General features: G+C 34.2%; 1 protein-coding gene across 2 annotated transcripts in view; it reads left to right on the top strand.

The window, feature by feature from the left end:
- SPOCK3 (SPARC (osteonectin), cwcv and kazal like domains proteoglycan 3) overlaps positions 1-22,000 on the top strand; it is a 189,621-nt gene that overhangs the window by 158,188 nt on the left and 9,433 nt on the right. For both annotated transcript variants that reach the window (XM_035323985.1, XM_035323984.1), the window contains 2 exons: positions 11,460-11,579; positions 20,029-20,250. In XM_035323985.1, coding sequence (XP_035179876.1) covers positions 11,460-11,579; positions 20,029-20,250 — 342 coding nt within the window. The remainder of the gene's footprint in view (positions 1-11,459; positions 11,580-20,028; positions 20,251-22,000) is intronic.

Genomic DNA, 22,000 nt, shown 5'->3' with positions numbered 1-22,000 from the left:
TCAGGTTTTCATCAGATTTAAGCCTGTTGTTCCTTTCTGATGGGCTCAAACTCTAAAGCATACCATAGTTCTGGCAGCTACTAGAGCATTCCAAAGGAATGCTGTACACTTCCTAGATGCCACAGGATGTGTACAGGTAGCAGAAGAAAACACAGAGCTGTTTGGAGACCAAGCATTCGTCTTAGAAGAAATGCCATACATTCTGCTGGAGAAAGTTTATAGACTCATGAAATCTTAAGTGCCAACATTATAAAGGTATAATCCCTCGAAATTATATTTGGTGTTACAGCAAATGGTGAAAGCTACAAGGTCTCTACTGGCCTTGCACATTAACTTCGGTGTTTGCTTTGATTTTATTTTTTATTTTTAACTTATACAGGATCTTCTGTTGCCAAGCCAAGTAAGTTAATTTCTCTTTTTCAGTGACTTAGCTGTCAAATTTTTATTACCTCTGTGAATGCTTAAGGAAGAGCGCTTTAAAAGAGTTCAGGAGAGTTATTCAAATGACAAGTATCTTAGGTTTCTCCCCTTTTAGACTTTGTTCAGTTTAACTGGAAAGGCTGTATAGATGAGGAACTTTGTATTTTGGTGCTTACTGAGAGGGTATTTTACATCAGAGAAACATTGTTTAAACTTTCCAAAAGGCATATGCTGTTGCCAGGTTCAACTGGATTGTATCTACATGCATGGACTCTGATCTGAAATGGGAAAATGCAACACTGAGGTTAGAATCCAGTCTGCTCAGAGAAAACCTGTATTATCTTAGCACATCAGTCAGAATAGGTTAAAAAAAAAGAAAAAAAGAAAAAGGGAAACCTTTTTTGGTGGATTTTTTTCAATTTTTTCTTTAATTATATCGTGAAACTTTTGTCTTGAAAGTAGGGTGCCAACCTCTGGTAGTCTCATTTTCTTTTCTGTGGAAAGTTGGAAGTTTTACTAATGGTAAACTTCTGCATATTTACTTAATAACTGCTTTATAAAGAAGCATTTTATTATGATAGCCAGTTCATCTTCAGCATTGCAGTTCTATATCTCCCCTGAAGAAGGATATTAAATCTATCCTTTAAACTAAGAGAACACCCAAAGTGTATTTCTTTTCTGAATGTTGTCGTGCTTTACGGAATAATTCACTGACCATTATTAGATTGCTCTGGAGCTATTTCTTCTTATACTGAATAAGCTGTAGTCTGTGTTTCTGGGCTACAGGCTTGGGGTGAATGAATACTGGACATCATATAAAGGGTATATTTGAATTGTCAAATATTGTAGCTCATTGGTGTGTGTCTTGGTTCTTGTCCTTGGTTTGCTTTGGCTTCTGGCATTTATCTGATTGTATTTAAAGAATCAACAGACTCTCTGTTGGCATGAAGTATCCATTCCCCTTTCAGGTATGCCTCTGAGAATAGTTTTCTCCGTGAAGTGCTTGCTGTAGACTGAATGAAAAAGCAGTACAGTTCTTTATCTTGCACAGTTTCCCAGTGCACCCTCTAACATTTTCACACATCCATGTGCCACACCAGTATGTGCTTTTCATATCCTTCTTATGTAGTTATAAAACAGCACTTTCAAAAAATTTTCCTTTCCTCTCCAAAAATAATAGTTGTAATTAAATGGGGTCATTAGCGCTAGTGCAGGATTTTTGGTTTTAAAAAGATGTATAGGCATGAACACACCAAGGCTAAATAAAATTATATCTTTCTGAATATTCATAGATAGCTTATAAAAATTCTCTGAACTACATCAGACATTCATGAACAGTCCATTTAGTGTTCAGTGCATAGACTAGCAAAATATAATTGTACTTAGCTAACATATTTTCATGTATGCATGTGTAAATATTTCAGTTATTTGTACCCTAATCATATGTTTTTAAAACCATTACTTTCTTCATTGATCCTTCAACTTCTGATTACTAAATTTGTGTGAAGACACAGCTGGAGATTACATTTAGTTAAGTAGAGTTCTGTTTTCAGTGAGCGGTTGTCACAGTGTAGTAGTGTTTGCATCTCACAGTGCATGTGATTCCTGTGCCGGGGGAGTGGGTCCTGCTATTATATTATCAATGTAATGGATTGACTGCCATAGTTTTCTTCAGTAGTACAGAAAGAGACTGTCTTGTCTACCTCTGATGGCTTTTAAAGGCACAAATAATTTGGTAAATTGAAGTGATTCTATTCTCAGACCTCACTGACAGGTCCACAGAAAACTGTAATGTACAATCTTAAGTGATTAAGGATAATGTTAGTGGTTAAGCATTCAAGAAGAGCATACAAGAAAACAACTGTACAAAATGATTTAAAGCATTAGATCACAATCTAAATACAAAAAGAAAATCACTTCAATGCCAACCTTAAATTTGTCAGACGTTACCAGGATCCAGTGTGATGCAAAATTCCTGTATGCCAGACACAGAACACGTTTTAGTTAGCTTCTATTACTCGGTGTTTTAGTCTAGTGTTCACTTCTGCTATCCTTTCTTGCAGACAAAAGGGTGTAAACCAGGGGGCAGTCCTATCAAGGCACAGTGGTAATTTTCTCTTACAATAGGAAGGCCATCAGTTCCTTCCACCCAGTGTGGTATACCTTTGAAGCCTCTAATCAGCATAGAATGTTTCTGATTTCTGATTTGAAGTATAGAAATAATATGAATAATTCATGTTTAGTTTTGTTTTCTTTACATAGAGCATTGTCTGGTTGTTGTTGTTGTTGTCTACAAGGTTGGAAAAACTTTGTATCAAATGCAAAAGAGATAATTATGGGACCCTGTCAATCTTGATCTTGAAAGGAAGAAAATGTCCTGACTTTATATCAATGCTGTGTAATGCTTTCAGGAAGCCTTGAAAATTAATTTGGAAAATTACTTCATCTTTGGGAATGGGTTGGCTGGAAAGCTTTCACCACTAAAATGATTGCTGTTCTATCCCTATTTGATAGTTTTGGTATCTTACATTATATGAAATATTGGATTCAAAAGAATACAACGTATTATAGTGGACTGCCCCCTTGCTATTTTGTTTTTGCTATCTAGCTTCCTAAGTGTGCAATTTACAAATTAACAATATAATTCTCAGAAATTAATTGCTCAAAAAAAAGCAGAGCATGATGAGAAATTATAACCAACACTTAAGGTTAGTAGTAGTTAGCAAAGCAAGACATGTATTGACTGCCCTCTAGAAAATAAATTAACAAATTATCCAGTAGAGTTGCGATACTTCTGACAGATTGAGGAATTACTGTCATCTTACTTAATTACAATGCTTTAGGAAGCTTACATATTTTAAGTTGAAAATAGTATTTTTGTGCATAAATTCTGTATTTGTAGTTACTACTATTTTTCCTGTACTCAGAAGTGGTCATTATATTTAAATCTGGAGTCTTTAAAATCGTGAGGACACAAGAAAAACAGTTTTATTTTTTGAAAATGTAATTTAATTGAAATCATTTTAAATTTTATGAAACGTTAATCATGCACAGAATGTCTGTATGGAACATTAATTTGAGGCAGTAGGAATAAGCAGCTGCAGTTCCCTGATATGGTATCTACAGCATTTATATTAATTATCACATAACACAGACTAACTGAAGTAGAAAATTCATTATGTTTAGTTAAATAGTAAGGAAATCAGAATGCTTTTATTTGTTAGTTTCAAGGTATCTTCCTAAAATCATAGGCCATAGTGGTAACAGATGGCTAATAAACTCCATCAGCTTATAGAAATGGAAATATATGTATGAAGCTTTTCAATTTACAACTTTTTTTTTTTTTTTTTTTTTTTTTAAGTTCAGATTATACACATGGGACTGTGAAAAGATAACTTAAATGATTGTCCCATCCTTTAGTTATGAGCTTGAAGGGCTTTTTGTCCTTCAGACAAATATATTGTTTTTTTGGCAAACACATTTATCTTTACCATACATTGTGCAAAAGCACAATTTGTGACAGAGATGATACTGAGCTAGAAACGCTGCTATTTATTGCAGGAATTGTTAGACCATTGACCTACAATTTTAGTTCTGGTATTCTTAGATGTTCAGAGTCCCCAGATGGGGACCCGTAGTCTGAAGCCTGGCATTTTCAGTTTGAAGAATCAGTTACTTAGGGTTAAATTCATAAATGTGTGCAGAATGGAAGCCTTACAGAGCACTAATTCTGGGTAGGTGACTTTTATATAGTGTTCCATTTTACTTTAATAGATGCTGTGTTTAAAGGCAGCACTGAATTCTAATGCCTGTATTAGGGTTACCATATTTTCACATTGGACTCTCTGGAAAAGAAATACATTTATATGCACTACTGGACGTGCAGTTCATTAGTGCATCTCAGGGGCGTTAGATTTGCTGTTCAGCCATACAGTAGTACATGAATGGTAGGTACTGCATTGAAAGAGCATCAGGCTCTCTAAGCATCAGCTGTGAAGTGCTCTAAATAAGCATTCTCACCATAGAATTGGAATTGCTGCTGTAACCAGTATCTGGATGTCTAGCAATCCTGGACAGCTGGGTGCAATCTCCAAGTTACAGCATGGAAAAAATGCTCAAGTACTTCTGGGAGAAAACAGTTTAGAGTTATGAGATTGTAGTATATTGTTGATTTTAAAGAGGGATAGTCTTTTGTATAGTGAGGAACCTTCATGTGAATGGCACGATAATCACAGGACATGAATGACTGGACACTGCCCTAAGCAACCTGGTGTAATTAGACCTGCTTTTAGCATGGCTAAATGACTTCTAGAGTTCATTTCCAGCCTAAATTATTCTGTGATAATCTGTAATGATCCCAAGACACAGAGAAAACTGGGATAATCAGAAGTCTTGCTTTAGTACACACTGATTGTTAAATTACCCATCTCAGGTAGGAGTAATTCCTAGTTCGTTGTAGGAGGGAGTTTATGTTATCCAGTTTTTTTGGATTGTCCATGTGTTCTCTCTCTAAGTTTACTTTTTGTAATTTTATTATGTACATGAATCTCTAAATATAGTTCTGCCTGAATGCATGAGATTGTATGTGCTGGGGATGCTTTTTTGCAATTGTAGGGGTGTGTACCTTGAAACACCTGATGAAGTTGTGGTAAGCACAAACACATCATGCGATAGCCAAGTACTACGTTGTGTCTTGGAAGTCTGCCTTCTTTCAGGGCAAGGTTCTTCATATCTCACTCTGAAACAAAGGTTAATCTTTCTCACACAACTTAATCCCATTGGCCGCTAAAACTTTACAGTCAGTAAATCATAGTTTTCAGGCTAACTGGCCATTAGCGGATTTGGGAGCAGAAGAGAGTTATAATATGATCTGTTATGTAAAGACTTAAGAAAAATTCTGGCTGTGGGACATAGAATATACATCAGTGGATCAATTTTACACTCAAAATACCATTAAATTGTATTTTCATAATTTATTTCTGTTTTTATAGCTTCCTTCACAATTGTCAGGCCTTCTGTACTTTAATTTTGAACTGAAGTCTGCTGCTGAAAATGTAGGTGAAAGTATCTCTTCCCAAAGTAGACAGAGATACAGGTTCTGTCTCCAATCTGATGGTGCCCTACATTATTGTGAATGATGCTACATAGTGTGGGTGTGTTTATCACTTTTTTTTTTTTACAAATCACGTTTTGACCCTTCACTTACCAAAATTACTCCATAATGCAACAATATTTTAATGTGCTTTTGTCAACATGGTAATGATTTACATTTGTTGAATTACAGATAATTTTATTACGTGTGTGTATGTACCTATATAAAATGTGTATACTGTTAAATTACTTTATTTTCTGTTATGTTAGAAACCTTAAGACTGGTTTAAGTATGTTAGAGAATTCAATTCACTACATTAGTCCCAAAATATGCTCTGCATGTGTTTATAGCTTTCAGTAGCACTATTTTTACTTCTTCATCAATTAGCTTGAGTTGAAGGCACTGAAAGAACATATACTGATTAGCATTTTCACATATTCTGCTTCCAATCAGTAAATTATATTCAAATGCCAACACAAATTGTAACATTTACTGTATGTGAAAACAAATTGAACAGTTGGTTCCACCTAACATTTAAATAATATTTATTATAAAGAAAGACATTTCTAGATTGGGTACCTACAAGTTTTCAGATCTGTTCATGTTTTTGCATAGCCATATAAGTTGTTTTTAAAAGACAGTCAGTTTTTATTACTTCACATGATAGGAGACTCCAGTAACCTTTGAGCTGGTGACTTCATTTTACCCCATACTAATTCTCTTAATGGCTGCTAGAATTGATTGTAATAGCAGGAATCCCTTACATTGGCATTAGACAAAAACAGAAGTACTTCTTGGCAGGTTCCTGAGTGGATTCATGTGATTTAATATGCATTTTTTGATTACTGCCTAACCTTTTATGACCTTTACTGTCTGTCTTTCGCCATTAAAGATTCATCTCCTAGTCTATCAGGTGAAATAATAGTCTGAATAGATCTGAATTACTTCATCATGACCTATTTTAAATCAGCACAGTTGAATGCATACAATGTTTTCAGCAGCATGTATCTTTTCAAGTTGATCACTGGGAAGAAAAGGCCCTAAACATGTTCTAGAGTGCATTAATTAATACAGTTCTTCATAATACAGCATAACAGAGCATTAGGCTGATCTCCTCAGTTAGAGAGTACAAGGTCTATTCACAAGCATCCTTGTGGCTGGTGCTGCACTGAGACAAGCTAAATCAAAACCAATTTAGATGTTTTCAGTAATTATACCTGATTTTTTTTTGTGACCTAAAGACTTTACCTTCAGCTTCTCTGAAAAAAAAAATAAAAAAAAAATGTTTGTAACTGTGATAATGTCTCAGTGTTATTTGCCACTTCTCATGACTTTCAGAAAGCTACTTCTTAGACTGAATTTTTTTTATGTCCGTTCATCTGAACGTTTGTGGAAAGCTGAAAAAAAGCCTTACTGATCTGTTTCTCAGTGGGAATTCTTTATTTTACTATTTTAAATATTATTTTGCTGCTACTTTCCTTTTTACATGCCAGTATCATAGAAAGGTTCTTATATGTCATAGAGTCATAGAATCATAGAATCAAAGAACGTCAAAACAGGAACAAAAATTTGAAATATTATTAAGTCATTTTAGAAATTCTTAAGAATCTTCAGTTTGTCTGTGTATGTATAGCTGATACTCTGTCTCCCAAATGGATATGATAACCTCTAACTATAGAAATTTCTGTACTACTTTGAGGATATCTCCCCTCCAGTAATACCCTGTGCTGAATCCAATAATCTTTTGATGTCCCTTCCAACCTCAGCTGTTCTGATTGTATTGATTCTATGTGTTCCTTACATACTTACATAAATCTGATTTCTGTTCCGTCATTTTCCAGTATAAAATATAATGTTCTGATAAGGTCTCTCTCTTTTTTTCTTTTTTTCTTTTTTATCTTTAAATTCTTATGATAGGATAATATTGGCCTTTTTTCCTGTAAGCACTACATATATACACACATATATATACACACATTTTATGAAAATTCTTGTATATATGTATATACACACACATATATATATTGAAGCATTTCAGAAACATAAAACAATCTTATGAAAATAATTCTTACATACATACAATTGTTATTGATTAATGTGTATATATATATGTATATATATACAATTCTTATATATACATATAGTATATATATATAAATTATTTTCATAAGATTGTTTTATGTTTCTGAAAAGCTTTAATAAATATAATAGAATATTTAGAGAGGATCATATGCAGGAGTAACCATGAAAGTGAATGAATACTGGCAGATAGAGTGAATTAACCTTAAGTATTTCCACCAAAACAACCTGACAGGCATCATAAAATGAGAAATACATTCTTCTGCTGCTCTGTTAGTGTTAGCATAGGTAGATCTTTAAAAGCGTTCTGAAAAACAGGAAGTATACTGAAATCTGAAATTTAATTTCTCAATGGAAAATTCCAAAGTAGAGAGAAGGGGAGAGGGGAAGGAGGGGAAAAAAAAAAACAACAAACAAACAAACAAAAACACATCCAATTGTTTTTACTCTTGAGTCAAAGTAAAATTACATGATTAGTTAGTGGTTATTTAACATACTCAAAATTTTAACATATTTTAAGCATTCCCTGGAAATGAAATGATTGATAGAAATTTTCATGGCAAAAATTCTAATTTGCTGGCTGGTTCTACTATTTAAATCTTCTGAGATGTGAGTAAATGAAATGAATGTTCTTTGATAAAAAAAAAAAAAATAAAGTGATACTCAAATATTGAAATATTAGATGTTGTTCTAAACCCATGCTTTAAATCCTTGATGAGAACACTGTTTGTCCATGTAAATTATTAAGTGTGCAGATCCGTGTAATTCTGCTGCATTTCTCATGTATATTTCACATACAGAAGACATCTGCTTTTACTTGACATATTAGAAGTGTCATGAACTGAAAATTCACTGTGCATTTAAATTGGTAATACAGTAAATGTAATTACCTGCCGTGTTTGAGAGCTGACTCCAGCACTTGAGTAGCTATGGGGTGTAAAATAGGCAAATGACAGTTATAATCAATCTGTTTTGCATTGCCTTGATTTTTGAATATGATCTATTCCCATGATAAAGTTATCAAGATAATTAAAATTAACCAAAAAATATGATAGTTTTCTCGATCTTTGTTTTGATCTAAAAACTATAATTTAAAGCATCTACCAAAGTTTGGGAAAAAGGTTATTAGAAGTTGAAGTAGGAAGAATGCCCCTAATCTGAGATCTGATATGGGATATGTGTGATGCCCAAAATGTACTGTATGCACATTCTATTTTGAAAGGAATATAATTCATAAGATCACAGAAAATTACATTTTAGGTCATATTGTACATGGCAGTAGCTAGTACCAGATGTTGAAACAGCAAGCGATATCTTATTCTTATACATAGTCATTAAAGAAACACTATTTGCTTTTATTAGTGCTTAATGAGTTTAGGAGATGATTATCTTCAGTATGTCTGATTTATCTGCTTCTACAAAATGGAGGATTCATACATTCTCTCCATCGTGCAGTTGTCATGTGCTACTTTCTATTAATATTGTTCCATCTGAGCTTTTACTTATATATGGCAATCCCTCGTGTGCTCTTATATGCATGTATGTGTGTGCGTGAGAGAGTTGTGAGAAACACTCTCATATGCTGCCTCTGAGTAGGACAACTCAGAATCAGAGGTTAATCAACACAGCACTGCTCATGGACAAGTTAGACGAAGACGAAAAGAGCCAGGTCAGTGCACCACACTAATGTAGCATGCTGTTTCTGGGACTTGTCGTATTGTTACACAGCATTGTGCAGAGTAGATAAGTGGAAGTGGTTAAATAGCCGGCTAGATACCCCTAACGATTATGCTTTATTCCAAACTCTTTGATTCAATTGTAAAAGTCTTTCTGTCAAACCCAGGGAGGGTATTTAGAGGAGAAAACAATATTATGCTATTTCTGCTGTAATGAGAGGGGAAATTAAAAAGGGGCAGGGTGTTCCAAGTTAATGTCAGATTCTTTATGCCAGCCTGTCAGCTGGTGCAAGAGTGGTAAGGAAGGTGTCGTTGTTGTAGCAAGTGTAGGAGTCCCACGAGTTTGAATTATTATGTGGAGTCTTGGCTCGGGAGACCACTTTCATCTGGCTGGCACAGTATGACAATTTTGCATGTATATGCCTGTGGATCATTAACAATTTTTTTCTCAGTTCTCTATTGAATTATCTGAAGAAAAAAAATGGTTCCAGTACACAAGAAAAAAGCACAATAAGGGTTTAAATAAAATGTCAGTTTTTTCATAATATATGCAAATGTATGTATATATTCCACCTAAGTCTTTCATGGAGAGAATCGAAGTCCTAAGAGAGATGTTTTAAGCAAAGGATGGATAAACAAGTGCAGGGATGCCTGCTGTTTTAAAGGCATTGACAGTTGTTGACATAATGACATGTTTCAATCTTACACAAATAAAAATAGGTGTTTCACATTGTTCGATTTAATAAAGTGTGCTGAAGGCAATATCACCAAACATTATAGACTGCTACACAATAAAGGTAAAGCAAGTTGAACTAGAGATTTATTTTCAAGAGCATTGCTGTGAAGCCTTGCTGCCTTAGGTTACAAGCTACTCAGGTTGAAGCTTACTTAGTTACTAGTAGGCTTGAAAAATGGTCCTGTTTTAGAATATAGACTATAGAATAGAATAGTTCATTTAGAAGGGACTTTCTAAGATCATCTAGTCCAACTGGCTGACCACTTAAGGGCTAACCAAAGATTAAGACCTGTTACTGAGGGCATTATCCAAATGCCTCTGAACACTGACAGGCATGGGGCATCAACCTCCTCACTGGGAAGCCTGTTCCACTGCTTGAGCACACTCACAGTAAAGACATTGGGAAAAATGTCCTAGTCTGAACCTCCCCTGGGGCAGTTTTATTCTGATATCATTTGGAAATTACACCTGTTGCCAAGAGCCAGTGGAGGTATTTTGTTGCCTAGGGAAGCAATTCATCCAGTGCCTTTTTGCTAGTTGCCTTTCTGCTGCTTTTGCAGTCTTCCAGGTCCTATTACTTTTCTCATCTTCTCCCAGCTTCTCTCAAACACCTGAAATTGGAAAGCAGGTTTCTTGAATGGTATTTCCAAGCACACCTTTTCTTTGCCATCTTCTCCAGCAGCTTAATAGGCCTTGTCTCTCTGCACAGCTCTACTACATGTCTCTTCTGCTGGCCCCAGTACTAGCTACCAGTACTGTACAACATGTCAGCCAGTCTGTTACCCATCTGCAGCTCTTGATGCTACATAGTCTCTTAAATTTTGTATGCTTTTTCTGCTTTTGCTGTTTCTGGTGAAAGCCAGCCTTTTGATCACCAATGTGTCACACTGTTGCCTGTTAAAGTTATGTGCTCGTGATCCTTGCCTTGCAAAACTGCATTCAATCAAATAAGCTTTCAGTACATTTTTGAAGGACTTTATCTGTCAACTGTTTCGTCTTTTCGTACTCCATTGTAGGGAATCAAGTGGGGTGTTCCTGCATTACATGTCTAAATCTCCAATGTGTTTTGGTAGGGCTGACTGTACTATTGCTTCAGTAAACATAACAATGAACCTCTAAAAGACTGTCCTGGGACTGTCTGTCATGGAACCTGTTCTACAGTAGGATGTGAAAATATCTGCACTAGAACTAGTTGTTTGCAGTAGTTTGAAAGGGATTTTGTTAATTTATATATATACCATAATTGTATTATACATCATAATTTTATTTCTGAGGACCCCAATTGGGCTTTGAAGGCCTAGTTAAGTAATGAAAGTAAATTTTATGAAGGAAAGCAAGCTGTGGAACATACATGTGTATATTATTTTACATGTGTTACATTTTTGAAGCATAATTTGAAAAGTTGTATTTGGCACTCAGGAGAAAAACATTTAACATTTTGCATTTTGTTTTCCAGTATGCAGTGACCTGGAATTCAGGGAGGTTGCAAACAGGTTGAGAGACTGGTTTAAGGCGCTTCATGAAAGTGGAATTCAGAATAAGAAGACTAGGATTATTCAGAGGCCTGAAAGAACCAGTAAGTGATTTCTACTTATGTTATTTGATGGTCCCTTTGAAACTTTTCCATACTTCTGTATTTCTGTTGCTAATACTTGCCTTACCTATGTGTGTTTTAAACAGGCATGTGTATGAAACCATACCTTTATGCTTTCCTAAAGTTAACTTCTTATTTATGAAGCAAACCCATATGGCTTAGTAAAGATACATGATGTTCACTTTAAACTTTCAAAGTCTGGCAAGATTTTTACTCATAGAAAATATGTGGCAGCTACTAGTCATAAAGCTGTCATTTAAACCTGTATGTATCTGAGAAAAGTGACAGTGGACGTGCTAGATAGAGCTTGATAACTGGCTGCTGTATTAGGAGAAAAAAGAAAAGAAACAAGTAGAGGTTTTGAGCAAATTTTCCGTATATGAAAGTGAGTTGCAGAATGGCTAGCTATAAGAAATAATGTAATTATGTGTGACCCATGATTGCTAGTTGATGTCATTGTAAGTACTCGTACAGAAAGACACATGAAAAAGAAGCTTGTATGTAAAAAGTAATTTTCAGAGATGTACTTCGAATTGGAGAAGACTAAGGAGTACTAATGAATTTGAAACAGTAGGGGGAATAATTTATTTTTAAACATCACAAATATGTAAACAGATGTTTTGTTGTAGAAATCAATAAACTTTTTAAAAAGTTTTAAAATATAATTATCAAATTTATTTAAAATATCAAATTTATTTAAAATGTGCAATATTATTTTTAAGAGTGACAACCTACTGTGGAGGAGAGTCAAATTAGATTTTGTAAGTCTTAAAACTCTACCTTACATTCATATGAAGAGCAAACTATGAATTCCTACAGAGAACAAATTTCACAGAACTTGGCCACCACTAGCTGATTACTTTAATTCCTTCATTATTAACATTTTGAGTGTTCAAGACATTTTAGCTTTTTCCTGATTGCTATTTGTAGTCAGCCCTTCTCCTGCCCCCTCACCCCCGCCCCATTAAATTTATTTTTGTGTTTGTTTGTTTGTTTTCATGATAAAATTAAAATTCTGTAAAACACAATGAATTAAAGATGATTCTGTCTTATCTGGGAATTACTTCTCTTACCACTGAGAAAAAACTCTTTCTGAGGTATGGTGGTAATGCAAGAATGTTATGTAGTAATATAGGGATGTTACTTGTTCTTGATCTTGAGAAAAACATATTAGGAAAATATACTTCCAGTTTATGTCCTGGTTGGTGCACATAACAGCTATGTGTTGTTCTTCTCATCCAGTAATGAAATCAAAAGAAATGCAAACTGTAAAGCTCATTAAATAAGCTTTTACTGTGTAGTAATTAAAAAAAAAAAAAGTATCTAATAATATAGCTAATGTTAGCTCATCACTCAGTTAAAGATCAGCTCTAGCATCGAGTACTTTTATGTACCTGTAGATTTTATACTCACGTTTGTTTTATAATTTGTTTGCTAATTTTTATTTTGTAATAGAAATTATGGACTGTATTTAGACTAAAGATCTAAGACTTTTAATGGGTGTGACTCTGAAAGTATGAGTCCTTTACATTTTTGGACCTTGTGAATTTTTTGACCTAGGAATCTGTTGTATGTTCAGACTGGTTGATTTGTTTTCAAAGTTCAGTGGTCACAGAATAAAACAGTGAAGTTCTAAGATTGAATGTTTTTTCCCTAATGTAGATTTGATGTCTAGTACATCCTAAATGTTCATGTTTATGAACAAAGAACATTATGTTCAATGCAGAAAATAACCATGGGCTTAGATTATGTAGATCAAAGCAGTTGTGAGATACCTGGGTGTGTTTAAAATAGGTTGGTCAATTGCATAAAACTTTGGTCTGGGAAGTCGGTGAGTATTCACTTCTGTAGCAAACATTATGATCCAATTCAAAATGTTAGCGTCTGTGGGGATCTTTCCTACCTGACTTGATCTTATAAAAGAATCTTTCTAAGGCAGGTAGAGAGTTTCTGGCCCAGTTTTCAGAATTTCCTTTTGGGAAGCCTTCATAGTCATGATTTTTTCTTCTTTGACATTGTAAAGAATTCACACATGGTTTAGGAGGTAACTGAAATTTAGGAACAATTTAGACTGGATCCCACCCTACCAATTTTTTGAGAGGCAAAAATGGTGGATTTGGATGGCTAAGAATAGTCTTTTCAGGGCTCTTTTTATTTGACAGGTAAGGAAATAAAAGGTGTGGAAAAATCTGTTTGTGTTGCACTACAGTCTTTAAACTCCCTGAGAACATGGTACTGTCAGAAATGTTTGACTAACACTTATAACATGGTACCAGAAATGAATCACAAATATCTAAATATCTAGAATGTAGTACAAAATATTAATTCAAGACAGAGCTGGTTTTAGATTTGTCTTTCTGTTTCAAGGAATTATACCTCATCAACCTTAAAACAGAGATAGTATTGTTATAAGAATGTTGAAAAGTTTGCTAATTGTTATAGGAATGCTAGGTTGGAAATGTGGAGTTATGATGATAGGCTTTGGCATGTTTATTTTCTTTTTACTAAAATGAGCCAAATCAAATTTCAGAAAATGCTTTCATGTTAGGTGTTCAGATTGCCTTAAATTTTATTCTTTTGGATAAAATTGCAGTTTCACAAAGACATTTGAACAATGACTATTCAGAGTGTAGTTTTTCAGTACTACAATTAGTTACACAAATTGTTTATATCTAATTGTGAAACAAATGTTTTCAAATACAAAGGATCCCATTTTCTTGATATTTACTCAATTTTATAGTTAGCCAGTACTTACTTGACCTAATTAATCTGACAGTCTACTGCAAACTGACAGTCATTCTGTAGGCAGAAAGGGAAAGAATGAATATACAATCAGTATTTTGTGGTAAAATATTGGTATTTCAATCGGTATTACATTTTTGGATTAAAGAATATAAAAACAGTTTAAAAACTGATTTGGTTAATGAAACTGTATTTTTTCTGTTTTCTGTACATTTCTGAACTTTAAATCTCCTCATTTTGAGGCAGCAAAAGATACTATAATTAGCAACATTCCTGTGGTTTAGAAGAAAATACTGGATCTCTATGTCCCTGTAAAAACGCAAAGAAAGAAGAAAAAAGAATGATAATCATTCAGCGTGGTAATATCCTTTCTAATACCAGTAATAAATTCTTACAGTTGTTTGTCAAGAGCTAACTCTGAAGGAGTATCCCTAATAAAGTCCCTCAAAAGTTCGACTCCAAAGTCTTAGTGGGTCCATAACACCAGACATCTTGATTTCTAAGTGTATCAAGATTAAACAGAGTCCACCCCCCTCTTTTAGGGTTGTATAACAGCTTGGTCTAGAAACAAATGCAAATAACTTCTTAATTATGTATTAGCATATGAGTCTTAAAGACCTATACAGAAGAATAGCTACTATGAAAAGATACCTGAATGCAACTTCCCCATTCAGAGTCCTAATTATTCCAAGAGAACCCTGGACTTGTTCGTTCCCCTTGGAGAGTTTAAAATCTGTCATGGCACCCTTTCCCCCAGGCTGCCTTTTATTCTTGTCAGAATTCCTTCTTTGCTGACAAACCATTCTGCATTTTAAAAACCAATTTGTGACATCCTTTCTGGTTTACTGTTTGCATTTATTTTTCTTCCTGTTTCAGTATCTCTGGTGGCAATTGGAACAGTATTTATTAAAAGACTTGGTCCTTCTGCCCAAGGTAGATATGGTGAAAGTTGATTGTGCCTTGCTAGCACAGTTCACAGTTGTTTCACCTATTAAATGCTCTGTATTTATGCTTACAATCATGACTGGTATTTCTAAACAGCCCAAACAATAGTATTTAAGTTGATGTTCTGTTAGAGGCATCAATATTCTGATATCAAGTTAAAAATATAAGGTGCTACATTGTTGTGTTTTTACTGAGTTACAGTTTTTTTTAACTGACACATTTTTTTGTCTGAATCTTACTAGTTATGCAAACTATTATATTTCTAATAATTAATAGAGTTTATATTTCTAATAATTAATAGGGTTTTATTTCCAAAATCCCTTTTGTGCTCAGGTGTATTCAGATTGTATGTCTCTAGAAAGATCATTATTACAAATGCTATATAAAACCTTAAATTTTGTCCTCAACCCATTTATGGTCTAACAAGATGACACAAAAGGGAAAAGAATACTTCACCCCCATTCTACAATAGTACCCCCATTATTATTCCCTTGTGGATGAGAAAGTAAAGAGTTGAAAAAATAGGTGAGATTTTACTTGTCTATTTAAAGATTTAAAATAATCTATTTCTGTACTAATTTTGTGTGATAAAACTATTGGGAATTAATTCATCAAATGCAAAGCACAAAAATACCATAGTCCCATAAGTATTTCTGTTAACAGGCAGTCTATTTCTGATGAATACTTGTGTTCCTTGTGTTAAGAGATGAAGGACCAGAGGCTACTGATAATAGAGAATCTTCTAAATAGCTGCATAAAAACCCACTTCATTAGCATATATGGAAATAGATTTCACATAAGCAGTTAAAATGAGAGAGAGAAAAAAATCCTCTAATTCAGATATCTGAGCAGCAATTTTGCTCTCCTCAGTGTGATGTTGTGGTACTTAACATCAACAGGAACGAACTGTTATCTTTTTACTGTATTAATTCTTCCCCTTTCTTCATTTTGTTTTGTGTCACAACTGTGAAAAATGCATAAGAAAAGTATTCTAGTTGGCTCTCAAGTGATAACGTTGTCTGTGATTTGGGACAATTAATTTATGAGTTCTGGGTCACCTGGTGATAATTTTTCTCATGGCATAGAATCATAGAATGGTTTGGGTTGGAAGGGACCTTAAAGATCACCTAATTCCACCCCATTGCCAAGGGCAGGGACATCTCCCACCAGACCAGTTTGCATAAAGCCCCATCCAACCTGGCCTTGAGCACCACCAAGGGTAGGCCGTCCACAGCTTCTCTGGGCAACCTGTTCTAGTGCCTCAGCACCCTGACAGTAAAGAATATCTTCCTAATATCTAATCTAAATCTACTCTCTTTTAGTTTAAAACCATCACTCCATGTCCTATCACTACAGTCCCTGACAAAGAGTCTCTCTTCTGCTTTCTTGTAGGCCCTGTTTAGGTACTGGAAGGAAATGGGGTCAAAACATGTCAGCATATGTTTAACTCTAGATATGTATTTAAGGGCTCTGCTAACTCTTTTTCTCAAGTATATCACCTTCAAGAGTGAGAGGTGTATTAATTTCTCAATATTATAATTGAGGAAGAAAGTCATTACTGATTATCCTAAGTTACTTAAAGTTTCTTACAGGTTGAACCAAAAATTTGACTTCAACACAGTACAGTTGGTACTATGAACATGGAACTCAGGGTAATGACCTTTATGTGTTTTCACTGTTCTGGAGTAGGTGGACAATGCCATTTTAAGTCAAACAAGGGTCATTTTTGTCTCTGTCAACACGTGCCAGGCCTACCTCTGAAGTACTTCACCAATTTTTATTTATTTCACCTTAAATAATATTCGATCTAGATTTCAGACTTCCTTCACTACACTGCAGTGATTGACAGTCAGAAAAGTTTGGCTTGTTTCACTTTGCAAGATAAAAGCAGACATGGTATTTCGTCTATTTAAAACACTAAATACTACAATTTGTAAATACCACAGAAGCGAAAGAATTATAAAGAACAACTTTCAACTAAAGACAAACAAAAAAAAAAACAAACAACACTATTTTCAAGGTAAAGCATGATTAGTTTTTGAAGTGATTACGTGATACAGTTATCTGGTAGAAAGCTAGACCCTGTAAACCATGATGCTTTTTTCCAGTGCATGATACTATTTAATAGATTGGTTATCACAGCTTTAATATGAGTAAACTTTATTTTTCAGACTTGGAACTAACACAAGAAGGTTATTGTATGAAATTCTGTTGTAAGTCCAGTGAGACATCACTACTAGACACTTTGTTAAAATCTAAAACCTATGTAGAAAGAAGAAAATTTTGAGGAATGAGAATAAAAATTAATTTAAATCAGTAGATAATGCTAATTTAGGAAATCAATTTAAAAGTCATGAATAAACTATTTTGTAGACATGTAATATTATTCCAACTATAATTTCGTGTTGCATGAAACCTTTGAAATGTTCAGTGGTCCTTCACCGTGCTTCTGATCAATGTATTCTTCTTAGGTCAAAATTTGAACCAGACAAATAGAGATAAAATATGCAGAGTGTTCATTTGTTGTTGTTTTCCTTAGAAGAATTTATTAAACATATAACACCAGCTTCTAGTATCCTAGAAGACAAGGTACTTAAGGATTTGAGCACTTCCAGCAAGGACCACAAATACTTCATCTCAAGCTAGAAAGTGCTACCTCTTTCAGGAAACCCACACTTAAAATTCCACATGCTGATATACTCTTCTGCACAATTATCTACTTTCATCCACAAAATCCATCTCTGAATGCACGTTTGAAGTGGCTTTTGTCTTACTTTCCATTCTAGCTTCCATTTATTCAAAAAAAATCTCTGTCTTCTCCTCGTGGTTCCTCTTTTTCTGCAACTTGTCTTAAAGTTTGGTGAGCTGGCCAGAATTCCAAAATCTGAAAAAATTTGTGAGCACAACAATAATTCCTCCCTTCATACAGGTACACAAATGGCAGGATAGGAAAGACTATGTTTGATATCAAACCATTTCTGAATCCAAGGTGGAGGATCTGTAGTTGAAAGCATGACTAGCAGAGGAAAGCGAAGTACCTGAGAAGTGTTAAGAGGCCTTCAGGAACAGAGGCTTAGAGATAAATAATGTTATACTGAACATTTATCCTTAGAAAAAAATGTTTTAAGGTGGAGAAACCTTCCAGGATTTTTCAAATCAGAAACACTTGTTAAATAATTTTGATATCTTTTACAGATAAAGGTGAAAAACACATGCATTAGTATGTCCTTATCCATTCAGTCTAGTCCTGTCTGTCTCTGCTCTTCATAATCCAAATGAAAATAATTTGTTTTGTCTTCATGTCCTTTGGTTGAATGCTTGACAGTGTTTTTACATTGTGGTAAACACATCAAGAAGATCAATAGATCAATACTAAAGGGATTCTTTAAGGGATTGGGATTCTTTTTTTTTTTTTCCTCCTGTCAAGCAGAAATAATAATGCAACAGAGACCAAGATTAACCTAAGCAAAAGGCATCGTTAATTTAGGATTCCTGGGGACAGGGAGTTTATGTGGTTGTATTAGTTTCACAGGTCATTTTCCTTTCTGAAATAAATGGTTGTTCTACTATAGCCTGGACAATTCCACATACATATATATATACGAAGAAAAATCAATTGATCTCCTAACCTAAATTCTGAGTTTCACAGTTTGACCTGCTTTAGAAATAGAGCCATTTTCCAGATTTCTTTGTTGTCTTCAGAACAACAACTAAGAAAAGCAGGCTTGATTTTAACAGTAGTAGAAGCTGGGATTTCGTATGTACTAATTGGAATGCTCATGTCAACTTTTCTACAGCCATAATCATGAGTCTCATTTTTAACAGCTCAGTTTTAGCTGGAAAGCTGTTATAGTAGAGTAGTATTCAGTATTTTAGTAGAGTAGTATTCAGTAAGCACTAAATATTTTTCTGTATTAGGATATATATTCAACTGCTTGTCCACATGCACCATAAGCCCATGGTAGGATCCATGGCACATGAACAGGAAACGTGTGTTTTACATACAGTTCATATCTGCATGTGTGAGAGACCTGGAAGTTTCTGAATTTCCCCTCCTTGTCCATATGCAAGTCTGCTTGTACTTTACAGTTGGTGCAGGACATGAGATCTGAGGTCTGCCTGCAGGGATAATTAATTCAGCCTGTTCCTCGTGGTCCATTTACCAAGGAACAATTTAAGGAAGATGAAAGCTGTTTGAGTAGATCTGATACTGGCAGGAGGCAGCTCTTATTGGTCACCTTGTCCATGGTCTCCTGAGATGGGCAGTACATCAGGTAAAGATAAAAGGAAGAAAAAAGTGGAGTCCAGTGAGTTACTTGGGATTCATTCTTTTCTTAGTGCTGTACACATTGCAAGCCATTTAAGCTCCACTCTCCTGATTTATAATACCACTAAATTTCCTTAACATAATTATTTTCCAGAAAATCATAGTGGATCATTTATTACTGTATATAATATGCATGCTATAGGTGTAATGTTTGACAAGAAGACTCATATTTCTAAATGCTTGGTGACTGATAGTAAGATTAATTTTAAGCAGGTTAATTTAATGATTTTTTAAAAATAAAGCTGACATATAATTTATACACAGTATTTCAACAGCGTGCGCTGCTTTTGTACTCTATGTACCACTGAAGCAATTTCCATGATACAGCATTCTTCTATGGTGGCTGAGCTCAGCACTTGCTTTGTCTTTCCTGTTATCTCATTTATTTATTTATTTATTTATTTATTTGCCTTCTAGGATTTGATACCAGCATTTTGCCAATTTGCAAAGACTCCCTTGGCTGGATGTTTAACAGGCTTGATACAAACTATGATCTGTTGTTGGACCAGTCAGAACTTGGAAGTATTTACCTTGACAAGAATGAACCATGCACAAGGGCATTCTTCAATTCTTGTGACACATACAAGGACAGTTTGATATCTAACAATGAGTGGTGCTACTGCTTCCAAAGACAGCAAGGTAAAAGATGGGAACAACCCCCATATGTATGTGACTGATCTTTTAATAGTGCTCTATATTTTTCTTAACATAGTAAGATAATTACAGTGAACTACAAGCTTTTAAATGCTGTATCATGAATCTTTGTAAAGGTTTCTGATCTACCTTGAGTACCTAACAAGAAGTAAAACAAACAAACAAACAAACAAAGTTAAATGAAAAGCTAGCCAGAAAATATGAGATTCTAAATAAAGTGCAAAACAGTGGCTAAAGCTTTTACAGCAATATTGTTTTTCATGCCAACTTTCAGTAAGTATGCAAAGGAACGATATCAAAATACTTTAATGTTATTTCTTTCCCTATCTACTTTGCTTATATTCTAAAGTAAGCCTTCTTATTGCTAAACTAGGGCATCTTAATGTTCTATTTTGTAAGCCTATTAAAATAACTGAATTAACATTATAGATTAAAAAAAAAAAAAAAAAATTGGTCATTTGGACCTAAAACTACTTGAGTTTTTCTGCCTAGATGAATCTCCGGCAAATGTCCTGATGTGATTCAGTTAAACAAATTAACACAGCATCTAAGCATTATGTTTCTGAGGATCATATACTAATTTTAGATCTAGGTGAGTCATAGCTTAAATTATATATTCAAACTAGTAGTAGTGAATCAAAGAATTTCCTCATCAAATATTGGCTGAAACTAGACAGAACTGCCAATTCATTTTTCTTATTAACATGAAAGAGGTTTTCAAAGGAATAAATAACAATTGAGGACCAAAGTTCTGCTGATAATCCGTGGAGGAGATAAGACTGATTTGGTGGAAAGTTTCAAAGTCAGTTCAGCCTATTTGATAATTTTAATCTAATTTTTTGAATCTCACTTGTGACATTAAAACTTCCACAGTAAATCCCCATTATCACTCGATATTTATGGTTTGTTTCTGATTTCTGTGGAAATAAAGATTTTTATCATGCTACACCATCTGTAAATCTGAACAAAAATAAATCTGTACTTGCCTAGATATATACAAACTGCCCTCTTTTATGTGGTAATTTTGCCTTTTAAAAGTTAACATTTAATCTTTCAACACTCCTCCATTGTTTTATAGTAGCACAATATTTTGGCTTTCATTTTTATAAGCAATGTACTGCTACCAGAATTAGTCAATAAAACATTACCCAAGCAAAATTGTTTTTAAAGTAAAGAACATAATGTGTTTTGTTTGGTTGTCTTTTTAAAACAAACAAACAAAAACAACCCACAATCATTTCAGCCTAATATATAAACAACCTTGTTCTTTGGAGGACAGCATAATTCTTTTCAATTGTCAAAGAAAGTATAGCACATAAAATGTTGTTTAATACAGTCCAGGGTTCTAATACCAGTTGACTGTTGTACCTGATCCATGCAATGTGTGTACAGTGTAACCAGGATATTAAGAAAATATTTCCATAAATTAGCTTCAACTAATTATACATTATTTTCTTGTCTAAAATACCTTCTCAAGTGTACTGCTACAATCTGATGATGGTATAAAACCTGATCTAAACACTACTGGATTATATTAATGGTACTCCAGCGGCTAAAAAAATGGAACCATGCTACCAGTGACACCAATTCTCCCCATTGCAGAATCCAAAATTGTCAAGCTTTTCTTTGCTTTTCTCGTTTCCTCCGTCTTGCCCATCATATTGTAATATGGTGCTGATATAAAATAGATTAGATAGCTTTGAAACCACGGTGTGTCTGAGTGTGTAGTGAAGAA

The sequence above is a fragment of the Oxyura jamaicensis genome, chromosome 4 (genome assembly GCF_011077185.1).
Source record: "Oxyura jamaicensis isolate SHBP4307 breed ruddy duck chromosome 4, BPBGC_Ojam_1.0, whole genome shotgun sequence".
NCBI lineage: Eukaryota > Metazoa > Chordata > Aves > Anseriformes > Anatidae > Oxyura > Oxyura jamaicensis.
The sequence above is the reverse complement of the archived record's forward strand: the minus strand, read 5'-3'. Positions and strand labels throughout refer to the sequence as shown.